General features: G+C 51.1%; 2 protein-coding genes across 13 annotated transcripts in view; both read left to right on the forward strand.

Annotated features, from left to right (window-relative positions):
* ARNT (aryl hydrocarbon receptor nuclear translocator) overlaps positions 1-12,374 on the forward strand; it is a 28,732-nt gene extending 16,358 nt beyond the window's left edge. For 2 of the 12 annotated variants that reach the window (XM_069794195.1, XM_069794199.1), the window contains 17 exons: positions 164-377; positions 461-526; positions 638-737; positions 1,158-1,223; positions 1,702-1,787; positions 2,230-2,306; positions 2,477-2,611; positions 3,073-3,147; positions 3,945-4,096; positions 5,823-5,933; positions 6,139-6,217; positions 6,613-6,736; positions 7,359-7,458; positions 8,121-8,271; positions 8,503-8,662; positions 9,154-9,308; positions 9,909-12,374. In XM_069794195.1, the coding sequence (XP_069650296.1) occupies positions 164-377; positions 461-526; positions 638-737; positions 1,158-1,223; positions 1,702-1,787; positions 2,230-2,306; positions 2,477-2,611; positions 3,073-3,147; positions 3,945-4,096; positions 5,823-5,933; positions 6,139-6,217; positions 6,613-6,736; positions 7,359-7,458; positions 8,121-8,271; positions 8,503-8,662; positions 9,154-9,308; positions 9,909-9,998 (1,941 nt within the window). In that variant the 3' untranslated portion in view covers positions 9,999-12,374. The remainder of the gene's footprint in view (positions 1-163; positions 378-460; positions 527-637; positions 738-1,157; positions 1,224-1,701; positions 1,788-2,229; positions 2,307-2,476; positions 2,612-3,072; positions 3,148-3,944; positions 4,097-5,822; positions 5,934-6,138; positions 6,218-6,612; positions 6,737-7,358; positions 7,459-8,120; positions 8,272-8,502; positions 8,663-9,153; positions 9,309-9,908) is intronic. The other 10 variants (XM_069794200.1, XM_069794202.1, XM_069794201.1 and 7 more) reach the window with 7 other exon arrangements.
* Positions 12,375-14,230: 1,856 nt separating this feature from the next.
* Positions 14,231-17,358, forward strand: CTSK (cathepsin K). Its single transcript, XM_069794210.1, has 8 exons — positions 14,231-14,410; positions 15,203-15,329; positions 15,495-15,617; positions 15,736-15,891; positions 15,962-16,180; positions 16,277-16,442; positions 16,561-16,666; positions 16,757-17,358. Exons 1-8 carry the CDS (start codon positions 14,403-14,405, stop codon positions 16,854-16,856), a joined length of 1,005 nt encoding a protein of 334 aa, XP_069650311.1. The 5' UTR covers positions 14,231-14,402; the 3' UTR covers positions 16,857-17,358.
* The last annotated feature ends 646 nt before the right edge of the window (positions 17,359-18,004 follow it).

The raw sequence follows: 18,004 nt of genomic DNA on the forward strand, positions 1-18,004 counted from the left end.
GGCTTGATGCTGCTTTGTGGGAAATACTGCAGTCATGGAGGGGGGGTGGGTGGGCCTGGAATTAAATTGGGGATGGAGGGAGATAGGTGCCTAGGGTGGGTTTAGAGGGTGTCACCTGCTTGGCTCTGGAGTTGAGAGGATGTCTGTCTGTCTGTGAATGCAGGAACTCAAACATCTGATCCTAGAGGCAGCCGACGGCTTTCTGTTCATAGTGTCCTGTGAGACCGGGAGGGTGGTCTATGTCTCCGATTCTGTGACTCCTGTCCTGAACCAACCCCAGTCCGAATGGTTTGGCAGCACCCTGTATGACCAGGTGCACCCGGATGACGTGGGCAAGCTGAGGGAGCAGCTCTCCACATCGGAGAACGCACTGACAGGTAAAGCAGCCTGCAAAGGGCCTGGTGGGGGCGGGCAGTATGAAAGCCTGCAGAGGACTTGGATTAAAACCTTCCCTTTGTAGAAGGAACCAAACCCTGGTGCCTTTCTAACAAGGATCCTGCAGCCCCCCCTGAGAATGCATCTAAAGGTACCATTGGTGACACTTGTGTCTTGCTAGTTTTCTAATATGTTACCTGGTGCCTGTGTTGGTGAAAGGACTCACATGGCAGCGGCATCTTGTTTTTTCTTCTTTCTTTAGGTCGCATCCTAGATTTGAAGACAGGAACTGTGAAGAAGGAAGGCCAGCAGTCCATGAGGATGTGTATGGGTTCACGAAGATCCTTCATCTGCCGAATGAGGTAATGAAGAGATTCCTTGGGGAAATCTCATTTGGGCCTGAAGCTGAACTTGCTCCCTGGCCCCTTCATGCTTTTATTTCAGCTTTTTTTTTTTGCTCGTTCTGATGTAGATATGATATAACATGGCTGAGCTTTCCACACAGTGCTAACAGTCAAGTTCTTGAGATTTTTCTTTCCCCTATGCTTGGATAGCTCTCAAGACTGTTGTCGTAGAAGATCCAGTTTCAAGTAACAATTTTTGACCCCATGTGTCACCTCCCTTGAAGTTTGTAGAATGAGGGCTTTTCACTTGTGTGATGGAGGTTCAAAGGTTCATCCCCATTTACAGACTGCTTCCGCTTATTCAAGATTGTCAGATTGTTTTGATGTTGATCAAGAAAGATAAAAGCCTTTCCCCTCGTATTTCTAATTCTGGTACAGGTGTGGCAACAGCTCAGTGGATCCAGTCTCTGTAAATCGTCTCAGCTTTATGAGGAATCGCTGCAGGTAAATTATACAAGAGTTATGGGCAAGCATGCTGCATTGCTAGGAGCAAAAGGAGCTACAGCTCTGTCATGAGAATGGTGGGGACACACTAGTGAGTGAGTGTAGGGTAGACTAGTACAGATCATAGAAGAGTTTAGATCTGCTGGTAGAGGAACCAAAGTATCACTATCTGAGGAAGATAATCCTGGGGAAGATTAACCTTTCTTTATTCCAAGATTGGATTTGAAGTCACTTTAACACTGCATGTTCTTTACACTGCTGGTGTTGAGCTCTGGTGTATCTTGTCCCTTTTTAATTTCAAGTTGAGATAAATTCCAACCTATTCTGTTCTTGAGCCTCTTGCATTTATGTTAAGTCTTTGTTCTTTTTTTACCCTGAAGATGTTCTGTGGAAGCTTTTTCAAGTTTCAAGTAGAAACCTTGCCTCACCTTACCCCAGTTTAATATATAGCACAATCAGACTGTTTCTCTCTCCCAAGGAATGGCTTAGGTGCTGCAAAAGATGGCGAACCTCACTACGTTGTGGTGCACTGCACGGGTTACATAAAAGCCTGGCCCCCTGCAGGTAATGTCTTAGCCGAAGTGTTCAGTTGTGACTGTTTTTAAGAGCATATGGTCTAAAGGTGTTCTATGAACTGAATGTGGCAATGAATGCTTTCCAAATGTATCTATCACTTTTTCTTATTTTAAGATTGAACTAATTTTTGCAGTTGCTAGATCAGAGATCTGTGTCTCTGGACAGTAGAGATACTGTGGAGGATGAAAATAATATTACATTGTCTGATATGCTAGCTTGTGCTGAAAGTTACAGAGATCTTTAACCCTTCTGGTGAAAAAAGGGAGGGGGAGGCAACTTCATTTGCCAAATTCCTTCATGGGAAAGGGTATTGAATTACAAAACAGGGCGGGGAGATGTACTGAAGTCAGAACTGCATGTCTTTTTCCTCTGAAATTAGCAATTTTTCTTGTATTGACCTTGCTGGAATTTTTTGGCACTCGCCTCTCAGGTGTTTCACTGCCTGATGATGACCCCGATGCTGGCCAGGGCAGCAAGTTTTGCCTCGTGGCTATTGGCAGGCTCCAGGTGGGTAGCATCTTTCAATGGTTCAACATTGCCTTGTCCGAAAAGTCCACAGAGTTAAACTGTTCTGTCTGAAGATGTTCCCTGACTGCCACAAATCCAACTGCAGGGCTGGCTGGTCAGGAGAAAGCAGCTCTTGCAAGATTTGATAAGTGTACTGTCTTGCCTTGCAGGTCACTAGCTCACCCAACTGCACAGACATGAACAATGTTTGTCAGCCGACAGAGTTTATCTCCCGACACAACACTGAAGGCATTTTCACCTTCATAGATCACCGCTGTGTGGCCACAGTTGGCTACCAGCCTCAGGTGAGAAAATGGTAGGAGCTTTCTAAGAAAGAACTGCTGTTGAAACTTACTTTTCCCTCCTCCCTCTCTTGTACATCATGGCTCTGCTTGTCTAACAGATCTGATAAAAAGATGCCCAGGGCCTAAACATGTGTTTCTTCTCCACCAGTTGCTTTTTCATGTGCTTTTCTAAGTACTTTGATCGTTGGAGGGATGGGTGGCTCTGGATTATGTCTAATGTCAATTAAGATTGGTTTTGCCTCCATTTGAGTTAGAGATCAAACGTTAGTCAACTGCTGTTGTGCTTCTCTTTAAAATACAGCATGCCAGTTCCTGTACTTGGTTTGTGTAACAGAGATTTGGTGGAGGGGGAGCAGTAACTACCTGTCCAAAGTGGAGTAATTAATGAGGCAGACCTGAAAGAGGGAGTCTGCCTGCCAGATGAACTGACTTGATCTCTCTCCCAATTCCTTTAAAATTAGGAACTTCTGGGGAAAGACATTGTGGATTTCTGCCACCCGGAAGACCAACAGCTGTTGCGGGACAGCTTTCAGCAGGTAAAACACTTTAGCTACTACTTCGCATGTGGTGTGGTATTCAGATTGGAATCTGTCTTGGTGCTTGCAAAGCAATGAAACTAATTGGAAAACCAAGAGGAAAATAAACCTTAGATATTTCTCCTTTGCCCAATGGCAAACAGTTACAGATATAGTCACATAACTGTAAATGTGCAAAACAAAACAGAAGCATCTGATGTCTAACTCTTGAATTCATCCTCTGGCTGCTAGTCCAATCTGCTTTTAGGGCCAGAGACGTGGCTCCAAAGTGCCTACTTGAATGCCATGCTTCTGTGGCTGAAACACTGGTTCATCTCTAGGGCCCAGCCCAGTGCTGCAGAACTCGAAATGGATGTGGTTTGCTTGCCCTGTTGTCGTTACTCTTATTTCTGAGGGCGTTGGACTTGTGGCAGGGCAGGTAAGACTGCCCCTGTGCTTTCATGACTCCAAAAAGTAGCTGCTCATATCCATTTGTCCAAATAGTTGGAATCAGAAGCAACAGCATGTGCTTCATTTACTGGAGGCTTTTTCATACATCTCACCAGTGCAAAGAGATAAGAAAAGTGAAAGTCAAAAAGGGGATATTAGATTCTCCTTCCATATCATTCAGGAATCAAGATAGCATAAGGGAATAGTAGCAGTGTCATTTGATTGGGGAAGACCAAGATATGGTCTTGTAGGCTGCGAGGCAAAGGGCCATCATGAGGTTTTAGCAGGGGGTGGCTTATGCTCAGAAGCAGGTTGCTCTTCAACGCCTTCCTTTATCAGGTACTACTGATGGCATTACGTTTTTTTAGGTGGTGAAGTTAAAAGGCCAGGTTCTGTCAGTCATGTTCCGATTCCGATCCAAAAACCGGGAATGGCTCTGGATGAGAACCAGCTCCTTTACCTTCCAGAACCCCTACTCGGATGAAATTGAGTACATCATCTGTACCAACACCAACGTCAAGTATGTACATGGAAATGACTTGCCAACCACCAGTGATAGCACACGAACCTGCTGGGATCTTGTCCCAGAAAAACCAGCAGCACAGAACTGGGGAGCTTTGGCCTCTCCCCATCACCAAGCGTCCCATCAATTTGCATAGGCCCTGGAGAAATTGCTAAGTCCCATGAGCGCTCTTTTCCTGGACCGTGGCAGGCACTACAGGACTATAAAGTGCAAGAAATTTAATTCCTTTGGCTGTCTCGGTTGTATGGCTTAGCAAGCTGCCAATGTTCAGCTCCAGTAGTGCCTTTTTTAACTCTGATTACTGGAGCAAGTCTCCTGTCTGTGTGCTTGCATTCAGAGTTAATATTAGTGAAGTCTGCCTTTGAATGTAGCTCTTGGACTCCTGTGACAGTCGGGGGGGCAGCTGGTCCAGAGAGTGGCTTTTCATGTGAGCAGGACTGTCTGCACCTGATGGTAGGAAGTAAATGCTTATTTTTCTTCACTGTTGTAGTTTGTCCTTGGACTCAGAAACAAGCTCCAGTGGGAAGACTGCTTTCATTGTTGTTGTCTTCTTTTCCCTCTCTTGACTATTTTAGTGGGTTGGTACATCCCCGTTGGGAGTGATCAGAGCTGCTCTCTCTTCCCATGAGTGAGCTCTAGGCCCCTTGCATAAGAGCAGCAACTGAAATAAAAACAAAAAGTGCCTGCATGTGATTCATAACTGTAGGCTTGGTGGGTGCAGCAAATGGAGTCTCTCCAGCCAGGCAAACAGAAGGCTAGATTGCTTGTGGGCAAGTGAAGCCAGGAATTTTTTTTGCAAAGGGACAAACTCCTAGAGTGCAGGTAGCATTTCTTCCCTTCCTGCAGCTGACAAACTGATGCTTTCTGATGAGAAAGTATTAAGAGTTGAGCAGTGACAAGTCCCTCTGGCTTTAAAAGCTGTGGTCTGAGTGCAAGGTTGAAATCTGATGCAGATCTGATACAGGCCTTAATTCCTGTCCCAGTGTTAGAGATATCTCTTTGAACTCATTCATTCCACATGCATCCATTCTCACATCCATATTATGCCTTCTAAAAGCACTGCATAAATTCAGACCAGATAAGCAGCAATCTGTGTCTGTGGTTGAGGTGCATTTTTATATGTGCATCTTTGCTAGGTTATCTGTATTCTCATCTTTTGAGATCAGGTACTGTTGAAGCAGCAGCTTGCGAAAGAACTGTCAAGAAAACGCTGGATTTTTATTCCTTTCTTGTGGGAGTTAAACATTAACTGACTTCTGACAGTTAACAGAAGAGCATAAAGAACTCCACCAACGTCTTGGGCTTAAAAGCTAAAACTGCTGGTGGTCTCTGCAGGCTCCAGCTCTGGAGTGTCTGACATAGAGCTGAATGGAAAAACCTTGGGGGTTTTTAGGTTCCTACAACCTTTTCTTGTGCTTTAAGGATGTTGCGGATCTGGCCATGCTCCTGGTTCAAGTTAGTAATTGCTCCCCTGCTCAGTGACTGAGTGGGAGGGGGCAGAGCCCTTTGGCTCATAGCCGTTAGCATTATATTACATGACACCCTCCCCTTTCAGAGACCACGGAGACTGAGTGGAGGGATCCTTCACTTGAACAGGTTTTGCAAAAGCAAAGCTTCCACTCTTGTCCAAGACAGGTGCACTTTCCTACACACAGTAGCCAACTGTTTGCTTTCATTTGGTATTTTTTAAATTTATTTTTTTCTTTCTTTCTTTGCTTTAAAGGAACTCGAGCCAGGAGTCTCGGCCTGCCCTGTCAAACTCAATGCAGAGGCCCCAGCTGGGGCAGAGTGTCAACCTTCCCCTGGAGATGGGCACGGCACAGCTGCCCTCAAGGTCAGGAGGTGCTCAGCTCCTTTTACCATGCCTCTCTTGCTGGTTCTGCCCTCCTGTCAAATAGCCTTCCTACCCAAACTTTCCTCTCTGCAGCAATGAACTCCTCTGGGCTAGTGAATCACTGGTGTAACCACAGAGTATCTCTTCCCTTGGCAGTCATTTTTAGCAGCCAGTGTTCTCCTGTTACAGAGACTTTCTATTTTAGGCAGCAGCAGCCACCACAACAGACAGAGCTGGAAGTGGTCCCAGGAAGAGAGAGCCTGTCTGGTTACGACCACTCACAGGTAAATCAACAGGGGGTTTGGTTACTCCTTGCATTTGTTGTCCTGCATTATTTAAATTACCTTTTGCTGGGGCTTGAAAGGTGGCCACACGAGATTGACTTGAGGCTGCTGAGGGTTTGGAGAGGAAGGTGTTCTGCCTTGGGTTTTGCTGGATCTGCTTGCTTGATTCTGATCCACCGCTGTGGCATCCTCCCTACTATGCCCACATCAATACTGCCAGCCCTAAATGGCCTCACTGTCCTGATAAAATACGCAGGAGTCGAGAGAGCAGCCTGGCATCTTGTGTGCAAGGTCTTTGCCTGCAAAGCCCTCAGCTGTTCTCCATGCTGGCTGCGAGACCGCTGACTTCCTTTGTGCTTGAGGCACTGATGGCTCACATTTATACCTGCTCCCAGGTTCCTGTTCAGCCTGTGACTGCTGCTGGCCCAGAGCACAGCAAGCCCTTGGAGAAGGCAGAGAGCCTTTTTAATCAGGAGCGGGACCCAAGGTTCAGTGAAATCTACAGCAGTATCAATACAGGTAGGGAGTGCTGGGCTGTGAGGCATGGCCAGGGGCACATCACATCTTTATCTGATTTCAGCTTCAATCTGAGTGCTCTTTGCTGTTTCCTAAGTCACTCAGAGCAGTTCTGGGTGTGGAGGCTCAGCGTGACTGTGTTATGGCAGCCCAGGTCTTGCAAACTAGTGCTGATTTTCACACTGGATGGATAATTCCTGTCTAGGCTGATGTGATGTTGTGGCAGTGAATTGTCCTTCAGCCAACATTTTGCTAGAGAGGTGTGGGGAGGGAGTGGGTGATAAGGTGTGTCTTGCTCTGGTCTTAACTGCCTGCCTTAGTCTGATCCTTCCTGCTTGTCCCCAGAGAGCAGTTCTCAGTGTTCCTAGTCTGAGCACTGAATGTAGTGGATGCTCTAACCCCAGAGGACCTTAATGCAAGTTTATTAGAAAATGGAGAGGAAATCAAATTAAACAGGCTTTTAGAAAACCATCTGGAGTCCATGTCTGGATAAGGAGCAGTCATGTTTGCTTTGGCTCAGAACAGTCTTCCTTCACATGGGGATGTCTCTTGCAACTGCTTCTCTGTCCCTGTTCCTGCTGCTGAGACTTTCTCAGCCCTGAAGTGAATCAGCCTCTCTCCACAGACCAGAACAAAGCCATTCCTGCCAGCACAGTGCCTGCCAACCAGCCCCTCTTTACGCAGGGAAACACTTTCACCCCATCGCGACCTGCTGAGAACTTCAGGTGAAGCTTCCTATGCTGTGCTTTGAATGGGCTCATGTTAATTTTGTCTTGTCCTGCAGTTGTTCCTGTTCTGTTTCTGTGTCCTTCTGCAACAGCTGAGTGTTCCCAGCCTCTCTCTGCATGGCAGTGATTGTCCATAAATGTGTTCCTATATACTGTGCACAGGAAATACAGGGGGAGCCCATCCAGGCATTGGTTTCTTTGAGGGGTGGGTGTGAAACTCTCTCTGCTGCCTGGTGCTGCTTTACTCCTGGTCAGAGGTGCAGGAGCTTTGAGGCAGTGTGCAGAGTTGGCATGGCCCCTTCTCTGCTGTGCCAGTCCTTGCCCTCATCTTCACCTCCCCAGCTACTGCCTCAATTCCCTGATATCCCTCTGCTCTGTTGCTTGCCAGAGCTTGTCTGCAGGATAGCTGTGCCTCTTGGACATGCTTAGGCTGAAGCCCCAGAACTGAGCTGGGTGAGACTAGCCTTGCCCACAAACCCAGGAGCTCCTGCCAGTTGTGTCCACAGCAGGGCAGCATGATGGGCACTGGCACATGAGCAAAGTTACCCCACATTTCTGGGCTCATTTGTCCCCACCAATAACTTGCACGGATGGTGTTTGTGCCTCTTTGTCCTGTGTGTGATACCTAGTGTCCCAAGAGCACGTCTCCTGTCTTCCAGGAGCAGCAGCATGGTACCTCCTGTGAACATTATTCAGCAGCAACCCTCATCAGCAGGCCGGATCTTAGCACAGATTTCACGCCACTCCAACCCAGCTCAGGTCAGCGGAACCAACTGGGCTCCAGGGACACGGCCAGCGTTCACACCCCAGGTAGCAAAGCCTTTACCCTCGGTGCAGTCTGTGAGTCCCCGCTGCCTTCCAGACCCTTCTCACCATCATGAAACCACCTGCTTTAATGCTGTAGCTGAGTGACGGAGCAATGCTGTGTGCCCATGTGCTTTCTCCTTTGGGGCCAGTCCAGCAACTTCTCACCCTAGCTAAGACGAGGCTCAGAATAAATGCATTTCTCCTCTTGCTCTCCCGTTTCTTGCTCTCTTATAGCAAGTGGCATCCCAGACGGTGAAGACTCGGCCCCCTTCTTTCAGCATGGGGACTTTCCAAGGCACCCCATCCTCCTTCAGCCCCATGACAGCACCTGGCTCTACGGCTTCCCCTGCTGGGGCTGCTTACCCGAACCTTGCCAGCCGTGGCACAGGCTTCAGTGAGTATGGCTTGGGATGCTGGGGAGGTTGGGGTGGCAACAAAATCCCTTCAGGGGAAAGCTGGGAGCATCAGTCAGATAAAGCCTTGGTGTGATATGATCTCCATCGTTTTCTTGTGTATGTTGGGAATGCCCAAATGTGGAGAGCACAGCTAAATCCCTGCTTTGGCTAATACTGCCTTTATCACCTTTAACCATTGTCCCAGCATGAGGCTCCAGAGCAGATGAATTTTGAACCATTTTAAGGCTGACTGGGAGGAAACAAACCCCTCTGGGACTCCCCTGCGTTTGTTCTTGTTCTACCCCATAGATGGGTACTGACAAATGCCTTAAATGCATGTGACAGTTTAGTGGCTTTTCTTGGAGGGGATATCTTAACCTGTTACCAGTAGGCACCACACAATGAGTTGTGCACTTCCTAGTCCCATTAAAGGATCACAGAAACCACAGCCCTACACCAGGAATTGCTTGCTGACTTGTTCTCTGTTAAGCAGCCACGGAGACAGCGCAGACCCCTGCCCCGTTCCAGACGCGGGCAGCCGAAGGTGTGGGGATGTGGCCCCAGTGGCAAGGACAACACCACGGCCCGGCATCGGGGGAGCAACATGTGCAACAGCCGCAGCCAAGCCAGCCTGAGGTCTTCTCAGTAAGATGGTGCTTTTTTAACCTCCTGAGTGAGGACTGGTGTGGGCCAATCTTATGGGAACGAGTGATACTTGCTTCCCCAGCGTGGGCAGCTGGCTGAAGCGCCAAGAGCTTGCCCCTCTAGTTCATAATATCTGGTGAGGTCTCAAAGTTGTGAATAGCCTGACGGAGCTGAAATTGGAAAGGAGAGGGCAGAAAGGCTTCAGCAGGACTGGCTTTGTATCTTGGTCTGTTGCGGGATCAGTGTGAAACTCTACCAGCTCCGCAGTTGAATTAACCCTTCTAGCTCTAATTAAAACCAATAACAAAAAAGCCAAACACCTCCGCCCCTGCCTCCCAATCCAATAAAGTGAAGAGAATTCCTTGAGAGTTCATATTCTTGCAACTTGCTGCCCCCTGCTTTCAAAGGAGTCAGTGCAGTCACTGCTTAGGACTTCGATTTGCTGCTTTCCTGCAGCCTCGGACACAAACCCTTTATATGCCCTTGGGAGGGAAGGGACCATCTTGGTGTGCAGTACCTACTCTGGCAAACTCCTCTGTGACTGAATTACCGATGTGATATTCTAGTGCAAATAATAACTCTCTCCTTGTATCCTCACAGGATATGTTGACAATGCTGGGAGACCAAGGACCCAACTACAACAACGAAGAGTTCCCAGAGTTGAATATATTCCCTTCTTTTTCAGAATAAAATAAGCCCTGGGGGAAGCAAATTATAGCTATATATAATACCCATGTGTAAAGGAAAACACCTAAGTCTTTTTTTCAAAGACTGCTGAACTTTCTAAACACTTCCTACCTTCTGGAGGTGAAACTCTGCCCGACAGCCTGGAGGATGGGTGGCCATGCAGGAGGAAGATGTTGTGATTTTGGGCACCTCCTCTGTGTGGTGCTGGCAGTGGGGGACACTTCACCCGGAGGCTTCAGGACTTGAGTGCTGCGAGAGCAGCCTCACTCATTGACCGAAGGCCCCGTGTTTCCAGAGCCGCTTGCGAGTGGTTTTCGTTCTGCACGCTGGGTTGGTTGGAGGGATTCCTGCCTGGATTACAGACAGCCCCTCCAAACTCATAAGGTGGCTTTTACTGTTTTTATTTCAATCTTCTATACCATGACTCTTTTTCTATAAACACAAAGTATTGTAACTTTTTAAATATTGGAAGAAACTCTTCCAAGCGTTAACCCTGTATAACGCAATTCTGGAGGATGCTTGCCCAAGAATCCTTGTCGTAAGCTGGCTTTCTTATTGGAGGAAGCTCGGCCATCTTTGGAGGGTTAACTGCATCTCCAGTCTGGGGTGCTTTATTTAGAGATTCCCATGTTGGCAGGCACGTTGGTGTTTGTTTGGATGCCGTCTCTCTTCTGTGAACTGTGCAATGAATATGGGCCTCTGTAGTCAGTGTGACCTGTAAACTCCCTCGGGGCCCAGTCATTCATGTGAATGACACAATAGTTACGAGCCATAAAAATATTACCTATGTAGCTTTGTTCTCGATGCATCAGTTTTGCAGCTGATGGTTTCTGTGCTGCCATGAACCAATGTTTCAACAGGCTTTTTGTCAGCTTTTGGGGGGGAAAACAACTGCTCTGCGCTGTCCATGCAATTTTACCATGTCTAGATTGAGTTCCTTGCCTTCGTTTTGGACCTGGAGATCTGGTTCCCTGCACAGAGAGGCCCTGGATTTGTTCAGGGCCTTGCTGAGGAGTTGCGTTTTCACTACATGCTCTGAATGGCAGTATTTGCTTTTATACTCACCATCTCCTTAAAGAAAAATTCATGCCATATGATGAACCTGTTGCCAAATCACAAAATGGAGGAGGGCAGGGGAAGATGGGGGACAGAAATTTTGGGGGGTTTTTTGTTTGTTTGTTTGTTTTTTAATTTTAAACCTTGACTTTGAATCTTCTGGCTGCTTCAGTGGAAAAAACTTGTAGCAAATCTTGCTCTCCTCAGAGTGTGTGGGGGCTGGAAGAACAGTTTGATTCCCCCTGTGATGGCAAGCCTTGCTTCAATTTCAACAGGAAAATTTGTTCATTGCAGAGTTTGACTTGGAAGGAAACTTGGCACAACTGCAACGGGGGAAGAATATGAAGCTTTCCTGGAAGCCTGGCTTTGTTTTGGATGAAATATGGGCATTTCTCCCTCCTCCTTGTGTCTTGGTGGGGCTGCTCAAGACCCCCAGGCTGGCCGTGAATGTCCTCTTTGCTGGTGTGGGGCAAGGCAGGGATGTGTTTGGAGTCGCAGGTCTTGGTGCTGCAATGGTGGGGAAGACTCTCCAAAGAGCAGGTTTTGGAGACGTACCTAGCAGATAACATCCATGTAGGGAAGGCCTTCAAACATTTGTGTTACTGACTGTCAGGTTTCAGTGCTTGCAGAGACCCAGAGATGTTTCTCTTGGTAGTGGAGCAGAAAGCTTTCAGGCTTTTTTTCTCTCCTGCCTTTGTTGGAAAATTAAGATTGGAAGTTTTTTTTTTTCCTCACTTCAAACACCACTTTCAAATTTATCTGTGGAAAGGTGGGAACCTCCCATTAGGGACTTTGGAAACATCCTGTGATCCACCCCTGTCCTTTTACCCAGGGAAAATGTTACCAGCAATAACCACGATGGGCCCCTCTTCATCTGCAGCAGCCCATTATATCCCATGCTGTCCCCCTTGCCAGGCTGTGGAGTTTTCTCAGGCTTAGAGATCTATTTTGTAAAGTAGCAAGGTGTTGACCATCCCAGGAGTTCATACTCAGGCTCGCACCACCTGCTCACAGGGTGAAGGGGGCATGTGAAGGACCAGCACTGAGCTGCACCCTGTCGTCCAGCGTCAGAGCTGTGCTGTCCTGATCTGATGGAGGATGGAGCAGCGCTCAACTGCCCAAGGAGGAGGAAAAGTCCCGGTTTTTTTATAGAAATCAAGCCCTGGGGAACTTGACCTTTGTGAAGCTACAGCTCTGATGCTTTCTGGAGTGATGTCCTTCAGCTGTTGAGCTTTGTCCCAGGGCAGCAGTGGGAGCTGGATTTGCCTGTGGTGCTTTGAACCCCCACCCCTACCCCGAGCACAGCAGGACCCAGGGACTCCATGGACAAAAAGCAATGCCTTCCAGGTCTGTGTGTTCCCCGGCTGAGAGCCCATCTCTCCCTGAGCCATCGTGGGTGATGCTGCTGTAGCCCTTTGATTTCAGGTCCTGCCATGGACAAGTCAAGCTGCTGAGGAAAAGAAACCAGCTGGAGCAGCCAGCAAATGCCAAACCTGTTGGGAAACGCTGGCCTGGCTTTGGTGCTGGCAGCAGCAGAGGACAAGGACTGGTGAGGGGCTGGCAGGGTCTCGGCATCTGCCACCCCCCCCACTGCAGGGTCCCCAGGCTTGTCCCGTGGGCTGTTGGAGGGGATGGCACTTGGTGTCCTTGCAGAGCCGTGGGGCAGTGGCTAGTCCCCTTCACATCCCCTTTTGATAATTGATAATTGTATTATTTTTCAATGGGGGTGGGGTGTATTTTATTGTACAATCGCTTGGGGTGGGGGGTGGGGGCCTTGTTTTGGGCCCAGGGCTCCCTCTTGTTGCAGATGATTATATGTAGCAGAGATTTTACAACAAGATATTTTCCCTTTTTCAAAGCTCTGTCTCATTTCTGCCTCCCCTGTACTGTGGCTCTGGTCACAACAGTGTTGCCCTGAATCCCTATCTGTGCCCTTGCAGCAGTGCTGGGGCAGCAGAGGGGGGATGGACCCCTGGGTGCTGCCTTTCCCCCAAGCTCCCTCTCTTCTTTCCCCCTCTTAATCACTTGCAGTCGTGGTCTGGAGTGTGTTAGCAAGCCCTTGTGATCTCTGGGTTTGTGGATCATCATGTTCTCCCCAAGCCCTGCAGCTGGAGAGGGGATACAGCCTGGTACCCCTAATCCAGCCTCATCTCCCCCTGCCTCTGATCTCTCTCTGGCCCTATCCCTAAGGTGTGTGACCCCCTAAAATACTTGGCTCCCCATGGTTTGGTCCCTGTGTGGGTGGCCTTGCAGCTTGGTCATGCGCGGCCGAGTCAGGGCCCCGTGCTCAGGGCAATGAGTCTGTGCCAGAGCCCCGGGCTGACTCAGCCACCCCCTTTCTCAGCAGGCAGGGAGGGTGAGCTTATGTGTGGGTCCCTTACCCCGGGGACCCCTGCAGTGATGGGGTGACATGGGTGTAGTTTTAGAGGTGGCTCTAGCCTGATCTGTGCCTTGGGGCTGCTCCCATCCCCTTAACTCTGCCCCTTGCTCCCTGGGGCAGCCCATCCTCATACCCACGGCTGGATGATGATCTCCCCAGCATGGTCTGCCTGGGAAAAGGGACTAATGCCACTGGGTTATACTGGGACCTTCCAGGCAGTGAACAAGGCTTTCTGACTCGTGGCAGGAGCCGTGTGACGAGGGGCCGGTCACTGCAGAAAGCACCGTCTGATGCCGCTTCCCTGTGGTGTTGCTGCCTGGGGTCAGGGATAAGCCTGGTCTCCCTGGGCTGTACCTGTGCCCCCCAGAACTGGGCACAGGGGGTGGCAGGGGAAGCAGTCCTGGGTGGGGGACATTGGGGGCAGAGAGGATGTCCTGTCCTCTGCTCTAGATGTCACACAATGAACCTGAGGCACTGGGGATGGTCTAATCCTGCCTCTCTTGAAGCAAGTGGGTGCTCAGCCCTCCCTGGGGTGCTGGGGAGGATCGGGGGTGCACAAACAGCTCCTCTATCATGGGGCAGGAAGGTGACCCTGGGGCACAACTCTGGGACAAGGAAGATGTCCCTAGGGTGGGGTGCTGGGGCAAGAGGACATCCCTGGGGCAGGAGGATGTCCCCAGGGTGGGGTGCTGGGGCAAGAGGATGTCCCCGGGGCAGGATCCAGATCTGCTGGCCCCTGAGCCAGGGCTGACTCAGCTCTGCCCCACAACATCACGTGAAGCCGGGAGGGAGCCGCTGCTGCATCCCCCCTCCCTGTCTCCTTTTTCTCTCCAACCCTGTACGAACCCAGGCGACTGCCAAAATTTTCCAGCTGCCTCTTAACTTCCTCAATCCAGCGCCATAAAAGAGCTGCAGACGCGGCACCCGCATCCCCTGGTCCCAGGCTGCACCGTCCTCCCACTGACAGCACGATGCTGGGGTAAGTGGCCTGGGAGAGGGTCCCGTGGGTGGGTGGGAGACCCAATGAGGTGTTGCTGGGGCAGTCAGGTGGCTTTTTCCCTGGGGAAATGGACCCCAGTGGGAGCAGAAGGTGAAATAGGGTCCTGTGTGGCAGCATTAGGACCCTTAGTGTTAGAGGTGCAAAAGGGGAAACCGAGGCACAGAGCATCGAGCGGAGCTGTAGGCTGCAGGGTTGGGCTGGTGGCCCCATTCCTGCTCTGCCCCAGGGGTCTGGAGAGAAAGCGGATGCTGGGGGCAAGCGGGTGAAGCAAGGGAGGGGTGGGATGCCTGGGTCCGTCCCCCCCCACCTGCACCCCCTGCTCTATGTGCCCCCAAAATTCAGTTTCCCCGTGGCTTGGGGCTGTTGGAAAGGCGGCAGTGGTGCAGTAATGGGAACCAGCTGTCCAGCTCATGTGATGCCTGTGCTGGCCAGCACTGCCCGCCCTGGGGTCCTGGCCCCAAAACAGGGTGGGCAGGGGGTCCTAGCCCAAAAGCAGGGTTGGTGGGGGGTGCTGGTTCCCATGGGGTGGGTACGGGGTTCTGGTCTCTGCCAGGGTGGGTGTGGGGTCCCAGTCCCTCATGGCTCAATAATGGGGCGGGCACAGGGTCCCCTATGGCCTAGAAATGGGATGGATATGGGGTTCTGGCCCCTATAGGCCAGCACTGGGGTGGGTACGGGGTCCCAGTCCCCTATAGCACAACATGGTTGCAGGCACAGGAGCCCATCCCCCATCCAGCCCTCCCAGGCTCAGTCTTTGTCCCTGCTCCCCAGGATGTGGTGGCCCACACTGCTGTCCCTGCTGGTCCCCGCAGTGGTGGCCCAGTTGCACCCTGAGCGAGAGCTGGACACCCAGTGGGACCTATGGAAGAAAACCTATCGCAAGCAGTACAACGGTGAGGTACGGCAGAGCCCTGTGGGAGGGGACCAGCCCCTGGGGGATTGCTGGGAGGGAGCTGGGGACCACCCAGGTGATGTCCCCATGGGGCTGGGGCTGGTGTCCCCACGGTGGTGGTCGACATGGGCAGGACCCCTCTTCCTAGTGCCATCTCATCCTATGGTGCAGGCGGATGAGGTGGCGCGGAGGCTGATCTGGGAGAAGAACCTCAAGTATATCAACACCCATAACCTGGAGCATGCGCTGGGCGTCCACACCTTCGAGCTGGCCATGAACCACCTGGGCGACATGGTGAGTGTCACAGGGGGGGATGGTAACGGGCTGGTTGAGAGGGGACTGAGTACCCTTGGGTGCTGCTCTGCCCAGCAGCCCCAGGGCTGCACCCACCCACCCTGGGCTCCTTTCCCAGACCAGCGAGGAGGTGGTGAGGACGATGACAGGCTTGAAGGTGCCCCGTGGCCACCCACATCGCAACAAGACACTCTACGTCCCTGACTGGACCGAGAGAGCCCCGGCTTCCGTGGACTGGAGGAGGAAAGGCTACGTGACACCTGTCAAGAACCAGGTAAGCAGGGTGCTCCTGGGGGTGCCCGGAGTGGGTTGGCACCCCGGTGTCAACCATCATGTCCCCATAGGGCCAGTGCGGCTCGTGCTGGGCTTTCAGCTCAGTGGGTGCGCTGGAGGGGCAGCTGAAGCGGAAGACGGGGAAGCTGCTCTCCCTCAGCCCCCAAAACCTGGTGGATTGCGTGGCCAACAACGACGGTTGTGGTGGCGGCTACATGACCAATGCCTTTGAGTACGTCCGGCAGAACCACGGCATCGACTCGGAGGATGCCTACCCTTACATCGGCCAGGTCTGGGGCTGGGAGGGGGGTAAGATCTCCATCTGCTCCCCCCCCCCGACTGCTCTTCCATCCCCATCTCACCTTGACCTTGCTGGTCCCATGCAGGATGAGAGCTGCATGTATAGCCCCACTGGGAAGGCAGCCAAGTGCCGTGGCTACCGGGAAATCCCTGAAGGGAACGAGAAGGCTTTGAAGAGGGCCGTGGCCAGAATTGGACCCATCTCTGTGGGCATCGATGCCAGCCTGCCCTCCTTCCAGTTCTACAGCCGCGGTGAGGGGCTGGGGGAGGGAAACCCCATCTGGTGCCCACTGGCCACAGGGCAGCTTGGGGAAACTGAGGCACAGTCAAGTGGTTTATCCAGAGCATAACCGTCTGTCCTGTCCCCCAGGTGTGTACTACGATGAGAGCTGCAATGCCGAAAACATCAACCATGCAGTGCTGGCGGTGGGCTATGGCACACAGAAGGGCACCAAGCACTGGATCATCAAGAACAGGTACGGCAGGATGGCAGGGCAGCTTTTCACCGGGTCAAGGTTTCCTGGTGGCTCTGTCAGTGGCTCAGGCTCTTCCTTTTCTCCCCACAGCTGGGGTGAGGAGTGGGGCAACAAGGGCTATGTCCTCCTGGCACGCAACATGAACAACGCCTGCGGCATTGCCAACCTTGCCAGCTTCCCCAAGATGTGAGCGCTCCCAGCACATTCCCTTCCTGTGCCGCATCCAGCCGCCTTCCCTGCTTCCCTGTGTTCAAACTTGGCCTTTTCACTCCCAGTCTCTGAAGCTGATGTCACTCCAGGGGGGATCTCTGCCTCTCCATGAGAAATCTCCCTCAGGAGAGGGGTGAGACCCCCCGGCTGCAGGTGAACAGTGCAATGAGCTCTCCTCAGCTCTCTTCCTGGGACTCCTTTGCTGTGCGGGCACTGTGTGTGCCGAGTTCTGCCTTCTCGCAGCCGCAGACACTTGGGCTGGGCTTGGCCAGCTCCAGAGAGTCTGATTCATCCAGAGATGCTTGTGCAAACAGGTCTGGCGCCGGCCTCTGCCTCCAGCAATGTAGACACGTGGGGAAATTCCACGCGGGTGGAATACCCCCATGGAGAGTGCGGATCTGTTTCCCTCCATATTGCATCCTAGTGGGGGCTGCAGAGAATGATACGACTTTATTTTTAAAATAAACACTGTTGGGAATAAATGCTGGGGCTGGCTTGTTCTGTGTTGTCCTGACCCTGTGGCGGGATGGGGCTGCAGTTGTGGAAAAGTCCTTCCCTTTCCTAAGAGGGCAGGACCAGATTGCAAAACACCTCTGACTCTAGAGCAAAGCAGGAAGAAAAGATGCTGCTGGGGTCTTTTTCCAAAATCCCAGCTGGTTTTGCAGGACCCCTGAAACTGGTTGAAGAAATATGGGGGGGTTGAGGAGGAAGAAAGCAGGGCAATAAATAAACAACTGGTGTGGGCTGCAGTGCTGTGGCTTTGGGGCAAACGGTTGTGCCAGGGCTGGGTGGTGTTTTGCAGCCAAAACCCCATGTCTCCCCAAAAAACCAAATCCAAGTGTTCCTTTTAAAGAAACAAATTGAAAAATGACAGCAGCAAAGCTCAAGGCAAGCCATAACAGGAAAGGAAGGCTTAAAAATTCATCCAAAAAAAAAGTTTAGATGCTTAAAAACATGTTTCTTTTTCCCACTCACTCCCATGCACCAAGACATGGGAGGTGAATGGCCTGGCTGGCTGATGGAGAGGACGAGGAGTGCTGGTTAACTCATCAGGGCCTGCCATGATGCACCATCAGGATTGTGTGAAACCAGAATGATGCTGTGAAAAAAAAGTGAAATCAGCATTTC

The sequence above is a fragment of the Haliaeetus albicilla genome, chromosome 10, assembly GCF_947461875.1.
Source record: "Haliaeetus albicilla chromosome 10, bHalAlb1.1, whole genome shotgun sequence".
NCBI lineage: Eukaryota > Metazoa > Chordata > Aves > Accipitriformes > Accipitridae > Haliaeetus > Haliaeetus albicilla.

Coding starts and splice junctions, on each gene's coding strand:
- CTSK (XM_069794210.1), top strand. Junction 15,330..15,494: donor GCAAGCAGTACAACGGTGAG/GTACGGCAGAGC, acceptor CCTATGGTGCAG/GCGGATGAGGTGGCGCGGAG. Junction 16,443..16,560: donor CTTCCAGTTCTACAGCCGCG/GTGAGGGGCTGG, acceptor CCTGTCCCCCAG/GTGTGTACTACGATGAGAGC.